At 37.1% G+C, this 27,155-nt stretch overlaps 1 protein-coding gene across 1 annotated transcript in view; it reads right to left on the reverse strand.

The window, feature by feature from the left end:
* Positions 1-27,155, reverse strand: part of ADGRG6 (adhesion G protein-coupled receptor G6) — a 136,283-nt gene that overhangs the window by 54,513 nt on the left and 54,615 nt on the right. The window contains exons 3-5 of the mRNA XM_060168023.1: positions 17,477-17,818; positions 14,617-15,240; positions 5,956-6,024 (exon numbers count right to left, since the gene is read on the reverse strand). Of these exons, the coding sequence (XP_060024006.1) occupies positions 5,956-6,024; positions 14,617-15,240; positions 17,477-17,818 (1,035 nt within the window). The remainder of the gene's footprint in view (positions 1-5,955; positions 6,025-14,616; positions 15,241-17,476; positions 17,819-27,155) is intronic.

Here is a 27,155-nt window from a genome sequence, read left to right on the forward strand (position 1 = left end):
GTGATAGACTTTTTTCCAATTAGATAACTCGTCCAGCCTCACAAAACTTCAAAGTAGAAACCATTGCTTGCCATAACAGATGTGGTATCAAAACATGTTCCTGTCTGTAGATCTTTCTCCAATTATCTTTCCCCTTTTTAATCTTCTTAACACTCTCCTGAGAGTTTCTTAAAAGATATAGAAATGACAGACACTACTTTATTCTCCATTCAAGGATATGAAATATAGGTTTGAAAAGGTAGGCTTTAAAATATACATTTGAGAAGATAAATGTTAAAGTATAAACCAAATGTTATTTTAGATTCAAGATTATTTCTTTGAACTGGTGATGTGGCAATTATAGTATGACAGTGGCATTTATAATATGACTGGAGTCCTGTTCATCCTACACACATGATGTCTTTAAGATCCTTGGCCTATAAAGCTAGATGATTGTTGGGTGCACACAAATATCCTGAGAGTGAATTTTTTTGAGTAGTCGAACGTACGGGAGAAACTAGAAGCAATGATACAATTTGCACTTGTAAGTTAGGTTTTTAGAACAATAATAAGGACTAACAAAGTTAGTTCCTTACTTGGATGGCTTGTGCTAACCTCACAAAAGTCTAATATTCAGCAGCAGGACAGTGATGTTTCAAGCATAGAACATATGATTTGGAATGGAAACAATGATTAGTCCAAGAGCTTTTCTTGGGAATGTAATGCAGAAGGCACTAAGGTTATTTGTAGGAATACCTAGATTATCTCTCATATACTGAAATATGTGTTTATGAAAAGTAGCTTAGAAGATAAGATTTTCTTAGTATATAATCTGAAGTATCAGATAAAAATCCTATTGAAAAATAACAAAAAGAACTTTACACAGGGGGATAGGAACATTTTACAAAAGCCAGGAAGATAAATTTGATTGATATACTGAAAAAATATGTCTCATTGCCAAACAATCTCAATCCCTCTCCCTCTGACACCAGCATATCATGATTGACGAACTCAGTAAATCCCTTTAATAGTCCAGAGTTTAAAGGACTAGATAAGGTAGATAACAGATTTGATAGCTGTATATCTTTCTTACAGTGAACAAAACAGGGTTCCCTAATATATCAGATCATAGGCCTGAGAATGTTTACTACATCAGTTTCCCAAGGAGTAAGAAAAGTATATTTGAAACTGTTGACAGTGTGTGAATAAGCTTAGATAGTCTAGGACATGACACTAAATCCCATTTATTCACAAGGTAAGCAAGTAATTCTCTTTTCAATTATTTCAAATTTGACTATACCAAAGAAAAAACATCTTAATTACAGTGTGTCTCTAACCCTTTGTTACCCTCTCTTTTTAAAAAGATAATGAAGGCTTTAGGTGCTGAGATGTGAGAAGGCAATAGGATATAGAGAGAATTCAACAGCATTGTTTTCATTACATTTATTTTCACTTTTCACTTCTATTTTAAAACAAGTAGTACTGGTTTCATTTTACAACAGTGATATTAACTTATTTATATGAATATAAATGTTTAAGTAAAAAAGTGAGTCAATTTAGGGGGAAAAACTATTAAATAAATAGTAGAGGTGGTTCAAGGATGTGGTAAAATTGTTCAGATGGTACATAAATTTGAGTACACCATTTTGAGACTATTGCTACTACATGACTTTCAAATATTTTTAAATATTTTTAAGTGCTAGGATTACATTTTTATCAAGAATGATCTGAATTAGATTTTTTTTTCTTTAAAGTGGCTAAGTCAAACCATTTTAACTGATTCTAACATTTGCTTGCTTTGTTGAAACTCCAGTGAAGGTTATGACGCAGAGAGAGATGGACTGAACAAGGCTCTTTTCAAGAATGTCAGAAATGACATGATTGAGTGAATACAGCTCCACTCCACCAAGTCAAGGACTCTGAAGCATCATGTAAACGTTCTTGGGCAGCAGAGGATGTGCCAGTCCTAGAGGGAGAATGCCACAGAGGCTCTTTGTATGTTCATACAAAGGGTGAAATACTTAGTCAGAATTATAATATTCCCATCTACTGGCTGGGGCCCATGTGAAATATGCACTGGAAATTTCAGCTGCTGTTGCTTTCTTGGGGATTGTTGGAATTTTTGCTCCATCATAAATCTCCTTGGTGTAACTACCAGAATAACCATGAACACTTCCCTGAATCGATGTCTTTATATCCCTAATGAAATTTATATCTACGTTTCATGTAAAATATTCCGTACTTCCAATTTAAATGTCCTTAAATGTACAGGAAGTTGATGTAACCCCCAAAGCCAAAAGAAAAAATGAACTATGTGCGTTTCTTTTCTCTGGGTTTTGGTCCCTGGTGATATATTACAGATGTCTTGGCCTTGCAAGTTAAATGATTGGGGTTGAGAAAATTCCTTTGTTTCTTTTTTTTAATTTATTTAATTTATTTATTTTTGGCTGCTTTGGGTCTTCATTGCTGCATGTGGGCTTTCTCCAGTTGCAGTGAGCGGGGGCTACTCTTTGCTGTGGTGTGTGGGCTTCTCATTGTGGTGGCTTCTCTTGTTGCAGAGCACAGGCTCTAGGGACATGGGCTTTAGTAATTGTGGCACTCAGGCTCAGTAGTTGTGGCTCGCGGGCCCTAGAGCGCAGGTTCTGTAGCTGTGGCGCACAGGCTTAGTTGCTCCGCAACTTGTGGGATCTTTCCGGACCCGGGCTCGAACCCGTGTCCCCTGCATTGGCAGGTGGATTCTTAACCACTGCACCACCAGGGAAGCCCCCTCCTTTGTTTCTAATACCTCATATTTGAGAATACTACTGTGTTTGAAGCAATGGTGTGGTCACCTGATTGGAATTTCTCTTTTTTAGAAGAAACTGAAATCACTTACACTGAATTACCAGAAGGCTATGCGTTGTAGTTAATATAGGTAGCAGATTAAATAATAACTCAATTCACCTGGCATTTCTCCAGTTCATTCCTTATCTTATGTGACTGCTATATTTGCAAGTTACAAATAATATAAACAAAAACATGTATATATAGAGGGAAAAAACAGAAGGTATTGGCAGTTACTTGAAGTTTTGTCAGTCGAAAATTGATTTATGATTTAATTGATATACAATCACATTCTAACCATTATTCTTCAACAAATAAAAACAGAGAGCAAAGTATTACCATATAAAAATAATTTAACTGTCACAAATGTTTGAACATAAAGTTGGCCTTAGTGAGAAATTAAATTACTAAAATTATTTAGTTTTTTGAGAGTATAAAATGCTTTAAAAACTAGTTTCCTTAGAGAATAATCTGACAGAATGTGATGAATATTTTTATTCTCAGATCTCTAGTATAATGCAAATTAATTCCTTTAATTTAATGCCTTTCTCTTAAAGCTTCCTTTGAAAGAAATTTTAGCTAAAAGTGCAGAAGCGTGGCACTAGAAATGTACTCATTCCATTGGTCATTAGAATGGGGAACTCAAAGGAGTCAAGTGATATTTATTTTACTAGTCTTACAAATGTACAAATGTACCAATTGATTCTAACAATAGAAACTTTGTTGGAACATTAGATATTTCCACCCTTAGAATACAATTTTTCATCAAGTCAGACATACTACAAGTATAAAAGATAATGATTTCTTACCATTCCTTTGTTTATCGGTTCTATTAGTAACAGGCATGTTAGTGGTGACAGTGGGTGGTGTAGTACTAGGAGAGTTTACAGTAGCTGGTAAGAAAGATGAGAGAGATGTAATTTTGCAAGGAGCACATGAAAGTTAATATGGATGAGCAATCTATGGTTAACGCATGAAAATATATAAAGGAGGAATGGAAACCATTTCTTGCCACTAAACACAAGTCCCAAGGTTATAATGCATAAAATGAAGCAACGCTTTCTATGGCACATTAAGGATCTGTTCCCATGGCCTTTCATGCCATATTGTATGAGAGTCTGGAACCGGCACAAAGGGAACGGAGAAAGAACATTTAGATTCTAGATCTAGGTTTGCCATCAAGAGGCTGATGACCACACAGTAAATGACTAAACCTTATCCAGAACTCAGTCTGCTAAGTTTGTAAAAAGAAAGGTTAGAGAAGGAAGTCTGTACAGCACCTGTCAGCTTGAAAATTATCTAAAGTCAGTCTTTCTGATATACTGAGACTAGCAAAATAAAATCTCAGGGGAAAATGCACTTCTCCTAGAGAAGGTAAATGTAAAGGGAAGCAAAAGAGAATGAAATGTATAGATGAAATCAATCATCTAAAGATCCCAAAATCTTTACTACACACTGATGGATGAAATGGATTTCATAAGGGCAAGTCATACAGGAGAGACTTTTCAAAACAGTATGTCAAGGCTATGCTTCTGATATTACTAAAACTCTCAAAGATTAAGCCCTTATGTAATGCTTTAATACCTTTCCAAGAAATTCTGGAGGAACAATGTAAGTAGTAAAACAGCTATACACATTATTTTCCTTTAGTTTATCTTTGGAGTATATTTGTATAAGATGTACCTTTCTATGTACAATAACCATTTGTTACGTATTTCTCTTAATTAGAAAAAAGTTACCTAAATTTAAAACATTTCAGTGATTATAAAAAGAATTACCTTCCAAAGCCTCTTTAGAAAATATTGAATTCCTTATTCAAAATGTGTATTCTTAACTAAAATAATTTTCCATTCCAAAGTAATAGATAACACCTAAGAATGGGGATTCTTTTTGAAAGTCTTTTATATTTTTAAATTATGAACAGTTATATTTATTTAATGTAAAATATATCAATGAATATGAAAATGCTTTTTGGTCATTTAGGACATAGGGGGAAAAAAAGCTGGGCATCTAGTCCTTTGACCCAAGGAATCATTCCTACCTCAGATTAAAAGAAAAAAACAAAACTAAAATTAAAAAAAAACTTCACACCTTGAATTAAGCAAAACCAAGGCTTTTTTCTATTTCATATAACTATTTTAAAACTACACTGAGTTCATGGAAAGAAGCTACTTAATGACTTTATTTTCTTAGGGTATTCATCAATAATAATATCAAGAAATAATGTCTCAGAAAGGAAACAAAGATAATAATGAATTACACCCCTTCTCCCTGCCTACTCTACTCCCACACTGGAGCTACAGAAGAGAGCTTAGGTTTCTATTCCTCCCATCTCACTTCTAACCCCCATCACTTTCATGTTATGATCCTCTTAATAAAAGATCCCGCTTTACAAAAGGCATGGTCATGATTCTTAATGTGGCACATAGAAATGCTACTTCAAAAAGAAGTATATAATAGAATAAATGGATGAAAATGGGTCATGGGTAATTAGAAGAAGCATGATAAAATTAAAGTAAAATATATTATGTTAAAATCTATGCGACTATGTATTATTTAGCATGCAACCATTCAGTACGTAATATATATACTGACCACAGTATAGTCATTATGCATTATAATAATTAATAAAAGAACATCCATATTAGTTCAAACTATTTTTATCTTACATACATTCAAACTATTCATACATTCAAACTTATCATACATTCAAACTATTTTCATGTTAATATTGAAGTTACATTGCACATCATAAATTGCCTCATGGCCTTGTCTTAACTAACTATTCAACTTAATTTTTCCCCTTGTTTTTTAAACATGAATACTTTTTCAAAATATTGTATGGCTATATTATACTGGACAATATTCTTGAGACCAAATTGAGGGAAAAAATGAAGTCAACCTTTCCTAATAGCATATAATCATTCACATTTAAAAAACTCAGTGCTTTATGGAAATGTGGTCATACAGTGTGTGAATGCATTCCTTCTCTACACTGCACACCCACACAACTAAAACACATCCAGAAATTCTTCTGGTTTTCTGGTTTCTGGCTTCTCAAGTGAAAAGATAAAATTCAAAACAATGACAACTACATTTTCCAAAATAGCAAGTAGGAAACAGAGACTCCAGAGGACGATGTTGACTCCCTACCTTGGCAAAGGGTCCCCAAATCTGCACAGTTGGCTAGTTCTGCGGCCGGGAGCGGGATCAGGTAGGAACCTCGATCAACACAGAAAGATTGTACAAATTTGACTTATGATTTAATTATAGTTTTTCTCCCCCCAAATCATGAATCATCTGGTTGGTGTAATAGGAGCAACCCTGGAAGAGTCCACCAGTAATATTCCAACACCAAGAAAGTCTCTAACAATCTTTATGTATCAATGTCAAGCTACTGAAATGTAAAATCAAGCTCCTGAAATCTCCCTCAAAATCTTTAACTCAATCTACTGGCCCCATGCACACATGAAAGGAAAATAAGTGCTACTGCCCCTTAAAGTGTGAATAAAAAGTTCAGGGCCTTTTTGCATAATAAATTATAAGGCTTTGGTGGAAATTCATACAAATGAAATAATAAGAACATCAAAGATAAGTTTCAAAAGTGAACTTGGATATTACTAACACTCATAAAATGCAAGTTTTTGGTTCATAGGCACTAGCACATGCTAGCTGCAATTCCAGAAATAAGTTTCCGTGACTGGAAACTTATTGGTCTCTGTGTCTTTTTATTTCAAGCTTTGCCTGACTCATCCTCAGCAGGAAACAAATTTTGAGCTGATTTTCTAGTAGGAGTAGTGGATTTTTCTCTGTTGCACTAAATCTCCCTCTGGCTTTTAACAGACTTTTACCAACAGGTTGAGGCTGAGGAAGATAGGCTAAACTTATCGCAAGGCATATTGTACTATGAATAAAGACAGAAGAATAAATACAAATATATATACATACATACACACATATATTTAATTTTTAAAGAACATTTCTATAATAGTGACTACATTCTAATGTTTAAACATTTTCCAAACTTTCCTGTGGGAATGGTACATAAAGGCAGAGCAGGTACATGAGCCAACAGAAGATGTCTAATTAGGTTAATTGTGTGCATAATTAGAAAGCATCCCAGCAATTTAGCAGCATCTCGGGAGTCGTGGTTTCTTCACTCTTGATTGCCTCAGGCAGCTGGTCCAAGGAAGGAATCATGTTATCTCAGAAAGACTCAACCCTGTGGCCTCCAGCAGGTCTGCCATGTTAACTGGCAAGAAGATCTCATCACAGACCTTTACATGTTCATCCAATAAACATTCACTCACTGTTTAAAGTGTGTGAGACATGGAGGCTAGAAGAATGCTTTAAAACAATGCCTCTGCTCTCAGAGAGGCATGAATGGGAGATGGCTTCACAGTTCTCTGCATGATATAGATGCATAGTGGCCAAAAGGAAGATGTGACCAGCAGTTTGGTGAGAAGGGTGAATAGGAAATCCACTACAAAGATTAACCGGAAATATGAGGGGTCACTATACTGATCAGGGGAGAAGAGACTAGAGATGGTTATTACTAGCAGACAGAATTACTGAAACATATACCAAGAAGGCAGTGAAATGGTCTGGGAACCCAGGTGGCATGGCATTACTGGAATAGGACATTTATAGCAAATTGGTAGGAATGATCAGATATATAGGTAATGGACAGCTTGTGGAGGGCTTTGTAGAATGCAGGCACTATGAGTCTCCAGACTTTTTGTCTTTCTTCCAATGGCACATCCCACACACATAGTCGGTGGGTCCTCTGAATAAATTATTGAATGCGATACGAACGACTGAACATTTTGAACTCTTTCTTGAAGTAAATGGGAAAACAATGAAAGGGAGTTTGGTGAGAAAATTGACTTAAATTTAAAAACAATCACATTTGAGGCTCTATAACTAAAAGACAGGCAATACAAGAAGCATGAATAATACCAATAATTCAGGCTTGATATCATAAGTACAGTGAGGATAGACAGAAAGATATGGATACAAGACATTTGAAGATGGAATATATAGGATTTATTTAGTGACTAACTGGAGAACAGAGAAAGAAAGGGAAGAATAGAAGAATTTTTCTGGTTTCCAACTTGAGAAATTGGTGCACAATGATCTCATAAAAGGACATAGTAAATACTGGAAGAAAAGCAAACTTAGGTGGGGTAGGCTAAACAGTACATCCAGGAATAGGAACTGAGGTACCTGTGTGACATCTGGTACAAGGTGTACATGTTTTTGTAAGAGGCCTAGCCAGGAAGTACTCCGCAGAAGCTATAGATGTGTCTGGGATCACCTGAGCTAGAAGATTTGATGGAACCATAGATATTCTTATATTTAAGTTTCAGATTAAAAGAAAAAAAAAGAGCTATAGATTTGAGAAGACAAAAATAGCTCTTGTAGAAGGTGATTTTACAGAATTCAAGTGAACAAAGTTTCATGGAGGGTGTGGCCACCATCAAGTATACAGAAAGTTCCAGAATGATAAAGACGGAGAAGACCCTTCACTTTGCACTGGAATTTCGGCAACAGCTCTTCAGTAGAAGAAATTCTCTTCAGTAGCGTGGGAATGATGCACTCTAGATTTCCAATGTTTGAGAAGTGAATGCAAACAGAGGAAGCTTGGCTATGAAAGGAAGCAGAGATGGGCGGGCGGGGCGGTGGGGGGCGGTGGTGTGTGTTTCCGATTAAAAACTTAATCTGTGTACTATGGAGAAAGAGCACGTGAGGAGGTAGAAGTTGAAGCCAGCCTAGAATTCGATCTTGAATGTTTTCTGCCCATTATTCCTTCCCATCATGCCCCCTTCTTGCATGACCTTACTTCTCCTTTAGGTATTTATATTTTAGTAAGGAACTTCTGAAAACTAAAAAGCTTTTAAAACTCAGAATGACTGAGGAAATCTCAGCCACTATAACATGCAAGAGAGGAGACCCATGGACTGAGTGTTTGTGCTTCTCAAATTTCACACAATGTTGGCAGACAAAGGCTCCTAAGGCCACTTCCGGTGCTGATACAATATCTCTGGAAGACAAAGGGAGATAAGGGGACAGCATTGTGGGAAAGCAAGTTTTCAGGCTAACTACATTTCCACTGCAGATATCAAAGAGCTGAGAGGTGGAAATAAGGAGAGAAAATCAGGAGAGTTAGGATTTAGAGTAAGATGTTTAACAATTTTCTTTAACATTTCATCAGTTTCGTTGTATGGTAGCAAGTCTAAATTTCATCATGTGATATGCTTGTTATGGAAAATTGTAACATTTACTTCTCAGTATTAAACTATCAGTTGTTCCTTCTTGGGTACTTTTAGTTTAGCAAATTGACATTGCTTTATAAATACTTTATGAACACTATTTTATGATGATTCAGTATAGCAACAGAAATTAAATTTGAAGCCTGTTTCAGTGAAAATGGTTTGAATACAAGGGACAAATTTAATTAGAAAGGTCCAGAATATTGATAAATGAAATCTTACATTACAAATATACCAAATTACATATACATAAAATATTAAAAATGTGCACAAACTTTTTATTTGTACCCAGTTCCATTTTCAGCATATCTACATAGAAAAGTCATTCTCCCAATCAATTTTTCTAGGTGGACAGATTTACAAACCAGAAGACTGTTAAGGAAAAAGAGACAATTCTTTGTCTTGGCTATTAATATATTTATCATTAAGGAACTTTTTTCAGAATGTGACCTATGTATATTCACTGATATTTGTGGATACCAAATATTTAAAGGTATTTACGGTTTAAAGGTATTCACTTAATATTATCTGCAAAATTTAAGGTTTAAAGGTATTCAGTTAATGTTAACTGCAAAATTTAAAGTCAAATTTCCTTAAAAAAAAAAGTAATCTCTAAGAAAGGGCAGTAGATGAAAAGCTGTAAAGCTGTTAATCTTTCTTCTCTACTTTTGTTCTTCCAAAATTTTGCTACTGAAAGGAGTCAACATTTACACAAGTTGTAGTGAAAAAAGACTGAGTAGCCAATAACCCATCTCACACCCAACTTAATGACAATCCAAATAACAGCTGACAGAGCTAAACTCTCATGTGAGTTGCACTAATAAGACAAATAATAATCCCTTTCAACTCCTTCTTTGCAGCTGTTACTAAATTGAATTTGGTTTTTTTCATAAATATATTTAAAATAAAATTATTTTTGGATGCCATTTATGCTCATAAAGAGTTTGGGCATCTTCAAAGAATAGCATCCTTTGTAAAGATGAGTGATTTCATCTTTATTATTTAAAAAAAATTCAGTCATCTAAAAATGCTACACTCAGTAATTTGTTAGGAATGAAAGGAAGGAGCCAAAAGTGAATCAGAGTTTTATGGCTGTGAGGGACAAAACTGCAATAATTGAAAATGAAAGGGTAGGAATCCAGGAGTTGATGAAGCCTTGGTAATTAAGTATAAAATTTCAGAGAGGAAAACAACAGTCGGTCCAAATCCAAAAACTTCTAGAAAAGGATTAACATCAAATTTGGGTACTTGTGAACTGTGTCTTATCTCTACATCCACGGTGGTTAATAAATGGAAGTGATTAATAAATGTTTCTTAAATAAATGTAATTTGTTTGAACTTAGACTCTTCATTGAGTTACACAGTAGCACTCAGGAAAGAGCAGTCATCAGTAAAATAAATATAACTGGTATAGAAGGCACTATCTGTACTTTGTGAAAATTGATGGACGTTAGCCAGTATCTAAACTCGAATCATAACGGAGGCAAATACTTGCACTTATGATTAAAGAGTCCGTTAGGGAAACTGTCTATCCACGGAGGTTATAAAACTCATTATTGTTTAATAACATTGTCCTAAGAAAAAGAATGATGATATAAAATGAAAAGGAATTGCTGCTAAATAAAGCATTTCTTTCTGAAAAGGACTGACAAGGTTAACCATGATTAAAAAAAAAAAAAGTGCTGGAAATTTCCTAATTACGTATATTCCCTAACTATACTTAGAACAGCATAGGAAAACAAAAGTCCAGTTATGAAATTACTAAAACGTTTATTAATAAAATATTGATTTTATTAAGGTTAGGATATTTAATATTTGAAACAAACGACAGGATGCTTTAATGTTGAATGCAGTCAGTTCTGTTCTACCATCCTATTTTCATATTAAAATTTACTTAGCAATAGACCTTTGGAAAATCTATTCATTTTCTATCACAAGTTGACTCTGGAATGAAAGCTCATATTTAACAGACATTGTCAAGCCAATGGAATGTTAGGCATGAAATTCTGTTTTCCCATTGGCTACTGTACTGATCATTAGTTTTGGGAAATTACCATTACCAAAAACAGCAAGCCACAGAGTTCTGGAAAAAAGGAAAGGTTAAAATGTTAATAGAGCATACTTTTTTTTCACTTATTCAAGTTTTGCTTAGCTAACAAGCTTAGATATAATCTCTGATACAGGTATTTCCTGTCAGTTAATAAGTGACTTGGGTTCTTCAACTCCCAAAGCTTATGATTAAGCAGCAGGAAACTCCCTCTCCCGTTATTAGTCCTGATATACAGTCCAGGATATCTGACTGTACGGAACGGGGGTGTTTAGCGTCATTGTGGAATGTCAAGAAGATGACTATAAAAGTTAAAGGAACTCAGACACTGACTCTGTAAACTTGTGCTACTCCTTTGATTGAAGTCATTTTGAAAACTTACCAATGGCTGAGCTCCACGAGCACATATCTGATGCTTTCCAGTAATCGTAAGGCTTGGAAAGGAGCTTTAAAAACCGTGTTAAAGAAAATATGAGGACTCCCAAGTATAACCCCTGGGCACGGGGACAGGACACGAGAATTTTAGCCCACCAACTGCCTCGGCCACTTATGTTTTCTAAGCTTCAGTTTCCTGCCCTTTATAAAGGGAAGGGCGTGGCCTAAATTGGGATTCTCAAACATGAGTGCCTACCCCGGCCAAAGTCAGTCTACCGGGGGCTGGCGTGGGGAGAGTATGGAGGGTGCTAAGGGCCGAGGGGACCTGGAAAGCCCCTTCAAAGGGGGTGGTCACCACTTAGCTTAAGCTGCGTTGCTCAGGCAGAAACACTAGTGTTCATTTTTTGTTTATCAGATAATCCAAACATTCATTTTTATGTGAAATCAAATATTTTAATGTTGGAAATAAATCATTATTTAAAAGCATTGCGTGGAACAAATGTAAATAAATGAAAACAAAGCAGTGCTGCCACCACCACCTCTGTCTAAGGGCTAAATTAGCCCCTGAGGGACTGGTCTATTATCTCTGGCCCAGAAGATCTAGCAGGTCTTTTCCAGTATTGTCCAAAGTGTGTGCTTCAGAAAACTAGACCCTTTGATTTTATTGGTCTAGTTTCAGGGGTTGGCAGATTTTCTCTTAAAGGGCCAGACAGTAAATGTTTTAGGATGGTGGGCCATGTCATCTCTCACAGTCAGCTCTGCAGTTGTTAACACAGAGGCAGCCACAGGCAATATAAAACCTCATGCGCATGCCTGGGTCCAATAAAACTTTATTTACAAAAACATCCTAGTTTGCCAACCCCGGGTCTAGAGGATTTCTTAAAATAAGTTTAGGAATTCTTGTATACTACAGTCCTCACATTTTATTATATTAAGGTATCAAAGAAGCACTGCAGGAAAGAAACCTTATTTTGTTTAATACAAATACCATGCTAATACCTGGGAAAGCTAGTGTTTTGGCCAGCAGTGCTTTCTGGCCCGAAGAGACAGCTCTTGGACCTTTGTATTCCTCATCTTGGCAAGAAGTGACTCACCTACTCTAGCACTACATCTCATCTTCTAGTCCTGCCTATTCTGAAAGACAATCTAAGAGAACACAGTTCTAAAACTGAACTTTCTGACTTCAATTCCTGGCTTGGCCACTTATTAATTAAATGACCTTGGATAAGTTATTTAATCTCTTTGTGCCTCAGTTACTCATCTGCAAAATGGGATTAATAATAAAACTCACATCATGCAAAATGGGGTTAATAACAAAACTTACATCATGGGATCTATGTTGTAGGAAATGTTACCATGCATAAAGCACTTAAAATAGTACCTAGTACATAATATACATTCAATTTAAGTATAATTTAAGTATTTTGCAACTATTAATATGACTAGCCAAATCCTTTTTTCTTTTTTTCTTTTGGCTGTCATAGTCCTCAAATATTGACCCACAGGAAGGCAAATATTAAATAGTCTATATTATGAGTTTTTAATAATGGCCAAGGATATGATGAAAACAGGTCCCTAGACTAAAGAGAATCACCCTGAACATAGGAAGTACACCACTGCCCTCTCCTCGCTGTTCACCATGCCACACCAAACACACACACGTGATTTTCTCAGTTCCCTTGCTGAGTGAAAGACTTCTTGGGAGTTCCTGAAGGTCGTTCTCTGTAGCTAATCTCAGAATGAGATGATGCTGGGAACACCACTAACTCTTACAAAGTTCCAGGGTCTCCTGGAACAGGGTTGTGGTTTACCCTCTTTCCAACAGCCCACAAGGAAATACCTCTCAAAAGACATCACATAACTGCCTCCCACCATCTTCAGGAGCACTAGGGACCACACGGAGAGATGGGTGGCCCACAGAGGGGTAGGTGACAGGAGCCCCCCAGGCTGGAAGGGCAAACGCAGGTCAGGGAAACAGGGCAGGTGACCTCAGGTCTTCACAGTGGGTCCTACTTTGTTGAATGTATTGGGAATGAAGCTCTGATAGAATTCCCTCCAAAGTCACATACAAATGACTTTTGAATATTAGGCCCCTTCTATCCCTCCTTTATTGACAGTTATCTCTGTGACTAAAAAAATATATATTATCAACACCTTAGGTTTAGTCATGACATTGAAAATTGATAATGAAATTTATACTTTTTATATTTGACTCAGTCCTACAGTAAAATAAGGACTTAATTGACTTATGTACACAGAGAATAATTGCTAGAAGTTTATTTTCATATAATTTTTGTAACTTAGAATTATTTCCCTAAATATTTTGCAGTTAGCTACTCAGAATAATATCACATTTAAAGTCTCCCAAAGAGCAACCTAAAAGACAAGAGTATTTTTATCAAACAACAAATGCTCATTTTCAAATAAATGGAGAAAAAAGTTAAAGAAAATTGATAATTCCTGATTATCAAGATTTTCCATAAAATGAACAATCTTTAATATTGGCTAAGTAAATACCATTCTTTTTTTTCTTTTTTTTTTTGCGGTATGCGGGCCTCTCACGCGGGCTCACTGCTGTGGCCTCTCCCGTTGCGGAGCACAGGCTCCGGACACGCAAGCTCAGCGGCCATGGCTCACGGGCCCAGCCGCTCCACGGCATGTGGGATCTTCCCCGACCAGGGCACGAGCCCTCGTCCCCTGCATCGGCAGGTGGACTCTCAACCACTGCGCCACCAGGGAAGCCCTGTAAATACCATTCTTTTAGGTGGTGGTTGTTTAAGTAATGCTCTGGAAATTTCATTCTAGGATGACAAAGGTCAGCTTTTCACTGTATCATCTTCATGATTAAAGACAGTAACTTATTAATTTCTTTTGTTTTAGTCCTGGGGTTAACATTTCTATATGAGACGCAATAATTATACACAATTGTTTATATTAGGTATAAACCATGTGATATTTTATGATACAGGAAAAAGTTAAAAATGGTAGGACTAAAGCTTTGATTGAATATGTATGGCTGGTAAGCACACACATATATGTGTGTCTATATAATTTCTTGTTGACAAACATATTCATAGAACAATGGAAAAAAATTAAAGAGTGACTATGCCAGAGACTTACCACAGCTGAGGTTGCTTTCAGCTTTCAGAGCTAGGGTTGGGATATTCCAAAAGTCATTTTGCCAGTCCACCACATTCCCTTTCACATTGCAGCTGAGGTTGAAGAGGATTTTGGAATTCATGGCAAAATTCCAAAGTCGAAAGTTATAAATGTCCCCTTTTAGAGAGGCAATTTCATTTTGATTGGAGCCCAGCAACAATTTCCCATTCCCAGGAATAACTTTACTAATGGTAGAATCACATGAAACTGCCCCATAGTTTCTTTTGAAATTTACACCAACGTATCCCAAAGAATTATTCCAAATGATGCAGAGCTGCTCAAAGCTTTCTGTGAAAATATCTTCCTTATCTTTTACAGGTAACGCACTGTTTAGTAAGCATTTTGAGCCAGCAATAGATAGAAAGTAGCCATTCTTGGTCTTTCCGAAACTGAGCAATTGTGTGAAGGATGCATCTGAGTAGGAGAAAGCTGTCCATTCGTTGTCTTCCTTGCCAATTTTGGTTGCTTCAAAGCAGAGTGTGAAAGCTCTGAGCTCTGGAATAGAGACACTTTTTGCAAGAGACACCTGGTAAGTATCTAGTGTCTGGGGTAAAATGACCTTTTGATTCCTTAAGGACACGGCAACTAGGACAAAACACAGTAACAGATAAAGCCTGTTAACGTCAGACATGGACTAATGAGATGCAAAATGTCTGATACAGCCAACCCCTCCACACTCTCTACTAATTGACTTTTACCCACCCTTTGTCCCACACTCTCCTCTTTCTCTGTCCACCACTCTCTTTCACCAACCCAGTACCTTATACCCATAACAGTAAGAAACCCCACCCATTTTTAACTCTAATCACGGTTGGCTCTCACACCTAAACCTTCCAGTTATAGCTGCCAAGGTGACAGTTTTTTTCTTTTTTTAAATCCCTGATTTGGGTGGGGGGGAAAATTAAAGAACCTACTGGTTTCAAGAAAGTTCTGTTTATACATTATGATTTTCAAAACTATGTTTCTTTTCAAATAATTTCTAAACATAATAACTAATAGTTCCATTTTTCATTAACTTTCACCCTTCCCAAACATTCCTGTGCTACCCTTTCCCTTCAGACACCCCATATCCTACTTGTCTTCCCCATCACCAGGCTATTTTAGGATCAAAGGCAAAGACAATTCCACTGAGGAGAGGGAGTCGGGTAAAAAAACAAACAAAAATGGCATTTTAAGCTATATTTCTTTTACATCTGGGCATGTGAGCTAGTTTCTGAGAGACAGTAAAGAGCAGTGGTTAAAGGGCAGACAGTGGAGCTCCCTGCCCAGCTCTCCCACACAGTGCCCTGTGACCTTGGGCATGCCACTCTACTTTAGCTCCCTTGTCCATAAAACAAAGGGAAGGGCATCTATTATACAGGTGGGCCATAGGAACTGAATAAGTTAATCCCCTCAAAGCGCTGGAGCGGTATCTGTGTCATAGCCAATATACAGCTATTACTGATTACTAATATAGATTACTATAATTCTGTGCATGACAAATTCAAAATAAAAATGCTTTAGCCTAGTCCTTCTGTGACATATCTAAAATTATTAAGTAACACAATGGATTTAGCTCTGTGCTAATATTATAGATATTGTGAAACATTATGTACTGATTTGAGACAGAAGTAGCTCTCCCCAAAAATACTGTTCAATACTGGCTTCATATGAATACTAATTGGAATATATTTTAATACATACCAAGAATAGCTCTATAGTAATAACATCATTTTAATATAATATTCTAGTCAAAAATTCACAATGGAATCTAATAGAATGATTATTTTTTAGTCTACTTCTTATATATAAAGCAGTTTCTAGGTCTACTTACCCAAAGGGATACTTATACAATATGTAACCAGTATTCTACATGCATTGTTAAAATAAGAAGGTTGGAGGGAAATATGTCCATCAACATTTTATTAGTGGTTATGGCTGGGTGGTAGATGTACAGGTAATTCTAATTTGCTTTTCTTTTTTAATCTTCAAATTTCCTACAGTATTTTATAACCTTAAAACATTATTTGAAAAATTAAAGCATGCGTGTTTCAATTAACCACATATATATCTAATGTCAGTCACAAACAGTAAATAAAGCTGAAACCAAAAACACAATTTGTAATAATAATGGTCAGAATGGGCCTTTCTCTTCTGTTTCTTTTTTTGATACATAACACCTACTTAAGCAGCTCAGAAGGAAAAAAAAAGTATAACTAAATCTCACAGTCTCAAAGCTTGAGCTTTCCTTAAGGAAAGACTGGCTTGGAGAGAATGAGATTATTTAAATGTTCTGATATGCCGGAACCCGGGAAATACGTCTGATAAAAATATATTTCTTTCCTTCAATTAGCCATTTTCAAGGGGCTTTCCTCAGGCTCTGCTGTTTATTAGCTTCAGTTATACATAGCTCTTTTTACATTTAAATTTATATGTTAATTTCCCACATTTGTCCCCCTAGTTCCTGAAAAGGGCAACATCTTAAAAGCCTAAAATAAAAGGATTTCTAAATAAGAATGTTTTAAATGTTTGACAGAGAGATGTTAGAATTACAGATTCAATTATTAGCTGTGGGATATCTACAGGGTCTTTCAAGCAGCCTTTAAATGTTCTGTATATAAACAATATAAAAGAATTCAGCTCTACTGTAACCAGATTTTGGATCTGGTAACTATATCACTAATGAGAATGTTCAGAGAACACTAACAGATTCTTGCACTTAAATTCTAATCCTAATCATTCACATTCACATAAAAGAGCATAACCATCTTCTGGTCCTCGTGTTTATTGTAGAACAGGCTAAATGAAACCAGAAGGTTGGCGCTGCCTTTGGTTTACATACCTCTGATGTAGCTGGCATTGAAACCTTTCTTCTGGATGCTAAAGTCACTTGAAAAGGACACATGCATTTCATTCACACTTGAGTTAAATGATAGGCCTTTGGCAGTTGCTCCACAAAATTTAGTCTGGCTCTCTCCATTATCAAGGGATAATGAGTCATAAATGCAATTGGGAGCTTCTTCAATGTCGAAGTCGTTAAACGTTATCTGAATGATATAGCCCGCGGGGGCTCGGAGGGTCCACATGCAAGCCTGGCTGTTGGGGTAGTCGTTAGGGTAGCACGGAGAAGTAAAGGTCCCAGAAGGGTTGGAGAGGACAACCCTGCAGTTGGCACATCCCCACGCTGCTGGGCAGACAAAAGAAAGACAGAGAGAAGGACTGGGATCAGAGGCGTGTAATTACCCAAGAGTACCACACAATGGGGACAATCAAAAAGTAAACATTTTAAAATACCAAAACATAATCATCAACATTAAAAGGAAAATGAAACCATCTCAAGAAGAAAAAGAAAAACCAAGAAAGCAACAAAAAGTAAAAGAAAAATACAAAATTTTAGAGCACTGATTTTTTAAACTGGGGGCTCATAAATGCTGAGAATCTGATAAAAGTCAGGGGAACTCCCTCCAGTAAAGTGTACAGGGGCCACTGCCCTTGGCATACAATTTCAGGGAGTACATGAGGCCTCAGGAGGCAACACTGGATTTCACATAGGTACACTGACTCAGATGAAGAATCTCTACTCTACAGGCTAACTGAGCTGGGGTGGAGGGGATCTTATAGAACCATAAATGTAGAACAATATTACAAACCATGGAAGAGAAACAGGAAATAAATGTTTAAAGAGAAAGCTAGCTACCAGTACAAAAAATTCAGCAAGTTATCTTCTGGCAGATTGTAGTTTTTTCTAAAATTCAAATAAACAGCATCACCTTGTATGTGTGAAGCACTTATAGTTTTGTTTTGTTTTGAATTTATTTATTTTATTTTTGGCTGCGTTGGGTCTTCATTGCTGCATGCGGGCTTTCTCTAGTTGCAGCAAGCAGGGGCTACTCTTCACTGTGGTGCACGGGCTTCTCATTGCGGTGGCTTCTCTTGTTGTGGAGCACGGGGTCCAGGCGCACAGGCTTCAGTAGTTGTGGCTCACAGGCTCAGAAGTTGTGGCTCGAGGGCTCTAGAGCGCAGGCTCAGTAGTTGTGGCTCACGGGCTTAGTTGCTCCGTGGCATGTGGGATCTTCCTGGACCAGGGCTCGAACCCGTGTCCCCTGCACTGGCAGGCGGATTCTTAACCACTGCGCAACCAGGGAAGCCCAGTACTTATAGTTTTGAAAAATACTTTCACTTCTCCCGCTTGTTTATTTTAGTTGGTAATTATATACCTGTGCGATTATCTTATTTATTCATTCAATCAGTGAATATTTATTGAGTGCCTGCTACACGCCAGGCACTATTCTAAATAGTATATACCAATGAGCAGGAAAGACAAAGTCTCCGTCTGAATGATTCTTACACTTCAGTTTTGGACCCAAAGATAAACAAACAATAATGTAATGACAGATGATAGTAAGAGGTAGGAAGAAAAGTAAAGCAATCAATTATTTCTCAAGTAGTACTTATCCAGGGCCTGGTCACCAGCTGGATCCAGAAACCAAGGTCTACTGTCTTTCTATTTAGTGATGTTTTTGAAATTAATATTCATGTTGTTTTTAAATATTTGCATAAATGTAGGCAGCAATGTCATTTATCCAACATTCTGGATAAATAAACTGTCATAAAACTGACACATACACTTTCTAAAAGTAAAAGACTTCTACCATGTTAATGGAACTCACTCTCAACTTACTGTGTTCTTCCCTCTTTTACTGAGTTGAGTAGAATGAATATGCAATGACTTTTCTTGAAAACAGTAGTTAGTACAAGTATTACTTATTCTTCTATGATGCAGTGATATATTCAAGGATTTAGATGTGTTATGCTGCTAGAGTTAGGTTTTTCTTTTTTCCTTTCCCTGTGGCCACCTTGTGTTATGCAGGGGTTTGCTTTGCCAATTCTGCTCCCCAACCATTCTTTCTAACTTGCCCTCCCTCTGGCTCTTTCTCCCTAAGTCTCCAACATCTTTTACAGGGCTGAGGATAGACAGAGAAAACAATCTATGATCATCAAGTGTTAGCCAAATGCCTTCTCTTTTTTTTTTTTTTTTTTTTTTTTGCGGTACGCGGGCCTCTCACTGTTGTGGCCTCTCCCGTTGCGGAGCACAGGCTCCGGACGCGCAGGCTCAGCAGCCATGGCTCACGGGCCCAGCCGCTCCACGGCATGTGGGATCTTCCCGGACCGGGGCACGAACCCATGTCCCCTGCATCGGCAGGCGGACTCTCAACCACTGCGCCACCAGGGAAGCCCCAAATGCCTTCTCTTATCCATCCCTGGAGCACGATGCTCCTCTCCTTGTAGCATGATTCAGAGCAGCTGGGTTAATTCCATGTGTGAGATTATTTTGTTTATTGTTGGATTCTCCCACTATTCTCTAGGCTGAACAAGCAGAGGGTATGTGTCATAGTCACCATCTTACCCCTCAGGAACTCACAGCACCCCTGTCACATGGGAGACCTTTGATAAAATTTGTTAAATTTATGAACAAATAAATGAGTCACTTAAATGAAGGAAAACACACCTAACTGAAAGAATGACTAAGTACAGTATATGAAACTAAGTCAACCAAAGTCTAAGTCCAAAAAATGGCTGAGCGCATAAGGTCTGGGATATCTCTTTGGATGGGGTTTCGGGGCTCTTTTTTCCCATGGTTTCACTCACAGCAAGAGACTGAGATGAGCGGAGCCTGCCATTTAGCTTTCTATTACTACACCTTGGGCTCAGGAGAGAGAACTAATCCTAGTAGATTAACAGTAATGCATCCAGTGAAAGGCACTGGAGATTATAAAAGAAAAAAAGAAAGGAAAATAAGATACAGTCTCTGTGTCATTCCAACATGCATGCAAGCAGCGTCATTTTTCCAAAATGAGATGCTATCCCCTACATCCAAGACCCAACTAACGTTCATTGTTGTCTTTATTATGATACATTATTTTTGCCAAATTCTTCCCTAGAGCTAATGAAAGGTATACAAACAAGTCAATCTGACAGATCACACTGACCATGTAATCTTGAATAAATTAATTTCTCTGTACCTCAGCTTCACCACTTTATACTGGTGGTAATAAAAGTGCCCACCACCCATGGTTATAGGGAGGACTAGATAGATTAATACTGGAAGGTCCTGGAAACTGTACTGGCCACAGAGTTAGCACTACTTAAATGTTGGCTATTATTAATCATTACTATAACAAAATCTGTGAATCAATAATTTAAGAGAGAAAAAGTAGCACCCCACCTTAACGGAATCACTTTTTCCCTTAGGCAGTCATTGTGATAGAAAAGAGAAAGAGAAGACACCCATAATAATCACTTAAAAAGCACTTAAAGCATTCTTCTATGTGATTCTCATCTGCAGTAGCTAAACCGCATTTAGAGATAATGCTACCAAATAGTGATTATCTTAATTGGATGAAATGTCAATTAAACTAGGCACAGTATCATGGTGTTGATTATATTTATAGATCACAGTAAAGGGCTTTCACATAGATTATCTCACTTGGTATCATAACAACCCTGGGAATTAGTACCTCCTCCCTCTTCAGATGACACGAATAAGACTATTATAGATTATATAACTTGTCCAAAGTTACATATCTAATTGATAGCAGGACCAAGGTTCAAACCAGCTCTTTTGAATATAAGTCTAGTGTTTTTCTAGAGGAGGAAAAATGTTGCCAAGATTAAACAAAAGACACAGCAAAGTGATGAGCCCAAGTCTTGTTTTAAGAGACAATGCTTTTTAATGGGCAATTTCAAAGTTAAACATATGAAATTAAGTGTAAACATATGTTTAAACTTAGTGTAATCACGCTAACATTGATGTATTTTAAGAAACTAATTTTGAAATATTTTAGTAAAGAATGTTAGAGAGTCTAAAATGTAGTACTTTGGATTTGTCCACTTGGAGCAATCAAACGTCACTGCTAATTGATTCCTACACAGTGAGCCAGTTCATGAAGAAATTAATTTGTTTTCTCTTAAAGGCAGGGCTACTTAAAAAGATGGCTACTGAAGTAGCCACTGAATGAGGGCTTGGTAAAACCAGAGTTAACATTTTCTAAAAGCGAGCCAACTCAAAACATCTGGCTCAAGTTGTTCTCAAAGACAGATATAATAACATATTCACACTCATAATTCGTAAAAGCAGTTTTCCGGTAATCTAAACAAACCAAATTCCACCCTTGGTTCTTGCCTATGCTTGCAATGTTGAGTAATAATTTACTTCTGCATATTTTCACAAAACTTTACTCTTCAAAGAAACGCAAATCTGAAATGGAAAACCTCCCAGTTATGCCAAAGGCTATCTCAATTTATAAAGAACACTTAGATTTAGATTTAATGGAACCATTATCTCATTTTTTTTAAATCTGAGATTTGGATTCTTACTCCACCTTTGCTGTAAGTACTTCTCTATAAATCAAATACTATGTGCTTTAAAATCTAAGACAGGAGTATCAGATCCTAAGAGATAAATAGAAAGAGATCAATTTTAGCGGCTTTCAACCCACATCTGTAGACAAAATAACTGATTTTCCTATACTGTGTTAAGTGGTGAAGAAATGAATGCACTTAAATCTTTTTTTTTTTTATTTTGAATGTGTGTAAAACTGACACTAATAAATTTGCTGTAAAATCTGGCCGGTGAAAAAAATATCTCCAGAAAATTTCCTTTCAGTTGCCTGTTCAGTTTGCATCTATTCAAAGTCACTGTTTGAATTACCTATGTGAATCTATTAAATTCTAATCAATGAGTTGCTTAAAAAGGTTTAAAATATTTAGTAGCCTTGGTGGTTTCTGAAGATTAAGCCTAAGGGCAGCAACTGAGAGCTCCAGGATCAGCCTGATGCCTTAATCATTACCAAGCCAGGACAGCCACACACCATTGCTCCAGATCAAGAGAAATGCTGCCAGATATAGCATCATTGAAACGTAAAATATAAATAATACTTTAGATGCTGGCATGTGTTAAATGACTGATAATACACAGAACTGAATGACTTCATCAAAGTAAGTATTTAAATTTAAGTGATTTCAGGCCTCTATGCATATTTTTTCAGGATGGCAAGGAATCTGAAGGCAATCTGGCTGTGACATCTGCGTTTCTGTTAATGTGACAGACTTGGCAAGCATCCCCGCACTCCCTCACCACTCCTCTTCAAGCTCTGCACTCAAAGAGAGCATTGCCGTCCAGGGGAAAGTCACTCTTTCACCAAGGTTACGTTGTCCATTCCACTCTCCTGCTAGAACTCTCAGCAGACAAGGAAGGATATCTGTTTGCTCTCAAACTCCTCCTAAAGCACTGGCTTCCCCAGGGTTAACCGGAAACTTGTCTGATTTCCCTCTGGGATGTTTCAACCTCAAAATGTTCTTTGGAAGCACCATGAATACGAAGGTACCGCAATGACTTAGGCCTGAGTTCAAAAGTGTACCACTCTACTCGAATGAGTTCAGTTAAGTCTGGCCTTGCTAGAAAACTAACAAAAAGTTGAAGTGAAGGTTTCTTGGTGAGGCACCATTAAGCTTGACAATTTTTTGAAGCTCCAAAGAGATTCATATGCACCACACCCTCAAACACATTTCTGTCTGTAATATTGTTAATGCTTAAACTTTGAATCCTGTCTTTCCATAACCACCTTGGCATGAAAACATTCCATATGTAACTGCAAAAGCTAATACTTTGGGGAGATCCAAACAAGTGAACTGCTGTAAATCCTTCTAGAGTCAGCTTATTATGTAGATATATATCCCTTGCAAGAGGATTAAACACACAAGCACACATGCATGCATTTGCACACACACCCACACACATTCTCATGGGAAACTATTCTCTCTTAAGTAATGGCTGAGTTTTTCTCCAGGTGTTAAAATAATAATAATAATAATAATAATCTAAAGGCAATGCACTATTTGAAACAGTCTACAGCTGCCTGGCCTATCACTTAATCTACCTTCTGGTTAATACATTCAAGTCTCTTATCCCCTCCTTTCCTGCACTGTAAACCCCTAACTCTGTATTAATCTAGCCATGGACCTTTTTGCTCTCTAATGCATAGACTTCTGAGCACTGTTGAAAGAATTCTCAAAATCATGCAGTTTATTTATACTAAAGAGGCTTCCAATTTGATCTTACTCATGCTCTGTAACATTTGATGCCTCTGAACACTCCCTGATTCTGAGTCTCTCCACTCGGTTCCTACTGTCTCCTTGCTCTCCTCCTGCCTTTCTCTCTGCCCTCTCTGAGCTTACCTCTGCTCTACTGGCCCTTAAAATCCTTGCAATTCAAAGTATGGGCCTCAGACCAGTAGCATCAGCATCAGCTGGGAGCTTGTTAGACAAGTGGAATCACCCAGACCTTCTAAACAAAATCTGTATTTTAACAAGATTTTCTGGTGATTTGCAAGCACATTAAAATCTGAAAGCACTCCTTTAAGTAACAACATACTGCCAGAAGCTATTCACAATCTCCACGTATGCACCTGCTCCCAGGAAGATCTGCCTCTCCTACATCTCTGGTAGTTGTATTGTCCCATGACCCCAGGGGAGGACCCCTGACCTGAAGGGAACCAAATCATGGGCTTGGCTACTCAGTCAGATTCCCTCTCTTTAAAGTTAGAGGCACAGATAATTTATTCAGAAAACGATGAACAATAGAATGACAAAGTTATAGAAACTCAAAGTAGCAGCTTCCTTGGCCACTTGCAAACAAAGACACTGATGGGCAGAGAAAAGAGAAAGAGAAAAAATGTAAGAACAGAGAGATGAGAGAAAACCAGAACTTTGAAGAGCAGAGACTTTAATTCTAGACATGCCATGTCCAGTCATCAACGGAGGAGCTGTTCTTTGTGGCTTCTCCTTGGATTCTACGACAAGAACTCTTACAACTACCGTGCCACTTCTGTTGATCCTGCATTATGGATTTCTGATCCTTAAAACCAAGTGTGCCCCAAGCCACTCCTTTATGGGGCTCTCCTCTCTCTTCAGCTCTGCTCCCCCACGTTCATTCTCTCTGGGTGATCTCATCTAAACATAGGCCTCCATTATGTCCAAATGCTGATGACATACATGGTCTAGTGCACACCACACCCACACTCCAGAATGTCTACTCAACATCTCCACTTGGATATCTCATAGATCCCTCAATCCAAACATCTTTCCTCAAACCACTTATCCGTGTTATAAGTGTTAGTTGTAAGAAAATCATCCAAGCTAGGACTCTGAATATTCCTTCTCTCTTCCTTCTTCCACACCCCTTAAAATAGTTTGTCAAGGGCCATGACCATATATGATTTTATTCATGGTTTTTCATTTATCCCCTTCTCTCATTCCCATGGCTACTTAGTTTAAGTTTCTTGTCTTTTCTCTCCTGGAGAAAAGCTTAGTAACTAGTCTTTTTGTCAATAGTCTTGTCACCTCCAATTCATCCTCCCCATCACTACAAGAAATATCTGTGAAAATGCAAATGCAAGTACAAAAATGTTTTCTCAGAGAAAACCATAATTCAAAAAGACACATGCACCCCAGTGTTCACTGCAGCACTATTTACGATAGCCAGGTCATGGAAGCAACCTAAATGTCCATTGACAGATGAATGGATAAAGATGTGATATATATATACAATGGAATATTACTCAGCCATAAAAAAGAACGAAATTGGGTCATTTGTAGAGATGTGGATGGAACTAGAGACTGTCATACAGAGTGAAGTAAGTCAGAAAGAGAAAAACAAATGTATGTTAACGCATATATGTGGGATCTAGAAAAATGGTACAGGTGAACCGGTTTGCGAGGCAGAAATAGAGACACAAACGTAGAGAACAAACGTATGGACACCAAGGGGGGGAAAGCGGAGTGGGGAGTGGCATGAATTGGGAGATTGGAATTGACATATATACACTCATATGTATAAAATAGATAACTAATTAAAAAATAAAATAAAAAAAATATTACACCCTGTAGCTAGCATTCTTTCACTGTTTCTAATTTAAACACAAATAAAAACAAAATGAGAAAGAAGAATTGAAAAAAAAACTAAAAATATAAAATGTTTTCTCTAACTTGAAATCTTCTCTGAAATCTAACAAGACAAGCTTCTTTGAATGACATATAGTGCTCCATATTTGTCCTGTTCACCCTTTCTAACTCATCTCTCACCAGCCCCCCATAACCATTCACTCAGTAAATACTTATAAAGCATTTATGTGCCTGGCACTGTGCTGGGCACTGGGAATACAGTTGTGGGCAAGATATAATCCCTGATATTATGGAATGTAGAGATTACTACAAATCCAGATAAATAAGTAGATTGTGATAATACAATGTGAAAATTGCTCTAATAGAGCAGGTAGATGAGTGCAATAACCAATGTTTAGATTTCGTAGAAACAGAGCCATTCCTAACAGATGAGAAAGAAACTGAGATCTGAAAACGCAGCAGAGAAGTGGGCCAGTGAAGAAGGGAAGCAGAGGAGAAAAAGAAGAGAGGGTTCTGTGCAGTAGGGTCAGCAGGTTGCAAAGGCTTGTGGGTGAGAGAGAGCAGGGATTGTTCCAGTAACTTAAGAGTTTAGTTTAGCTGAAGCAGAGTGTGCAAAGTGGGGAGAAACATGAGATAAAGATGGCAAGATAGGCAGAGATTAGATTCTACAGGATTTTGCAAGCAATGCTAAAAACTTTCTTTTTCAAATATAATAAAAGCAGTAGGGAAAATAAAAAGGTCTTAATTAGGGGAAAGTAAAATAATCAGATTTGTATTTAGCAGGTATTTTTTAAAACCTAACCCTTGTACACATAAACAACACAAAATTACCAGTGAACAAAGACTGTTGTAAGAATCACAGCAGCCTAACCCAAAGGGCTGACGGATGACAAGAAGAGAGACAAAAGACAGCAAACCATCCTGGCAGCTTGTTTGTGGAAAGAAAAAAGCAGTTACAGTGGTAAAGGAAGATTAATTCTACAAGGATTCAGTGAATCAAAGCCTAACTGTTGATGGGTAAGATAAAAAGGTAGCAAAGTGACCAATGTAGCATTTATCGAAGATCTGTCTTAGTTTGACGTATTATTACCCCTAAAAAAGAAACTGAGGGAACTATAAAAAAATAAACACTCACCTAATGTTCATTGTACTTGAGAATGTCACAGAAAATCTTTCCATATGGACTATCTAGGCAGCATTGCAGGGTAAAACTGGTTTATGTTAGCATTAACCAGAAAATTATTGCTAAATATTACCAACATAAGTAGAGAATGTCTTAGCCTAATAAAAGCTAATTATAGTTCTAATACCCATGAAGGCAATGATGTAATTACTGGCTAAATAGCGCATGACTAACTTCTTAAGCACATGAATGCAGCTAATGAGATATCCATGTAAAGTACTAGGACTGTACTTGGTTCAAAGTGAGATGCTCAAATCATATTCATTTTTACTGTTGTGACTGTGGTTGTTATTTAATAGCAGAGCATGTTAGCCATATTTCAGTTTGTTCATTCATTCATTTATTCATTCATTCATTTATTCAATTTTCTGGGCCC

This window comes from Lagenorhynchus albirostris, chromosome 12, assembly GCF_949774975.1.
Source record: "Lagenorhynchus albirostris chromosome 12, mLagAlb1.1, whole genome shotgun sequence".
Lineage (NCBI taxonomy): Eukaryota > Metazoa > Chordata > Mammalia > Artiodactyla > Delphinidae > Lagenorhynchus > Lagenorhynchus albirostris.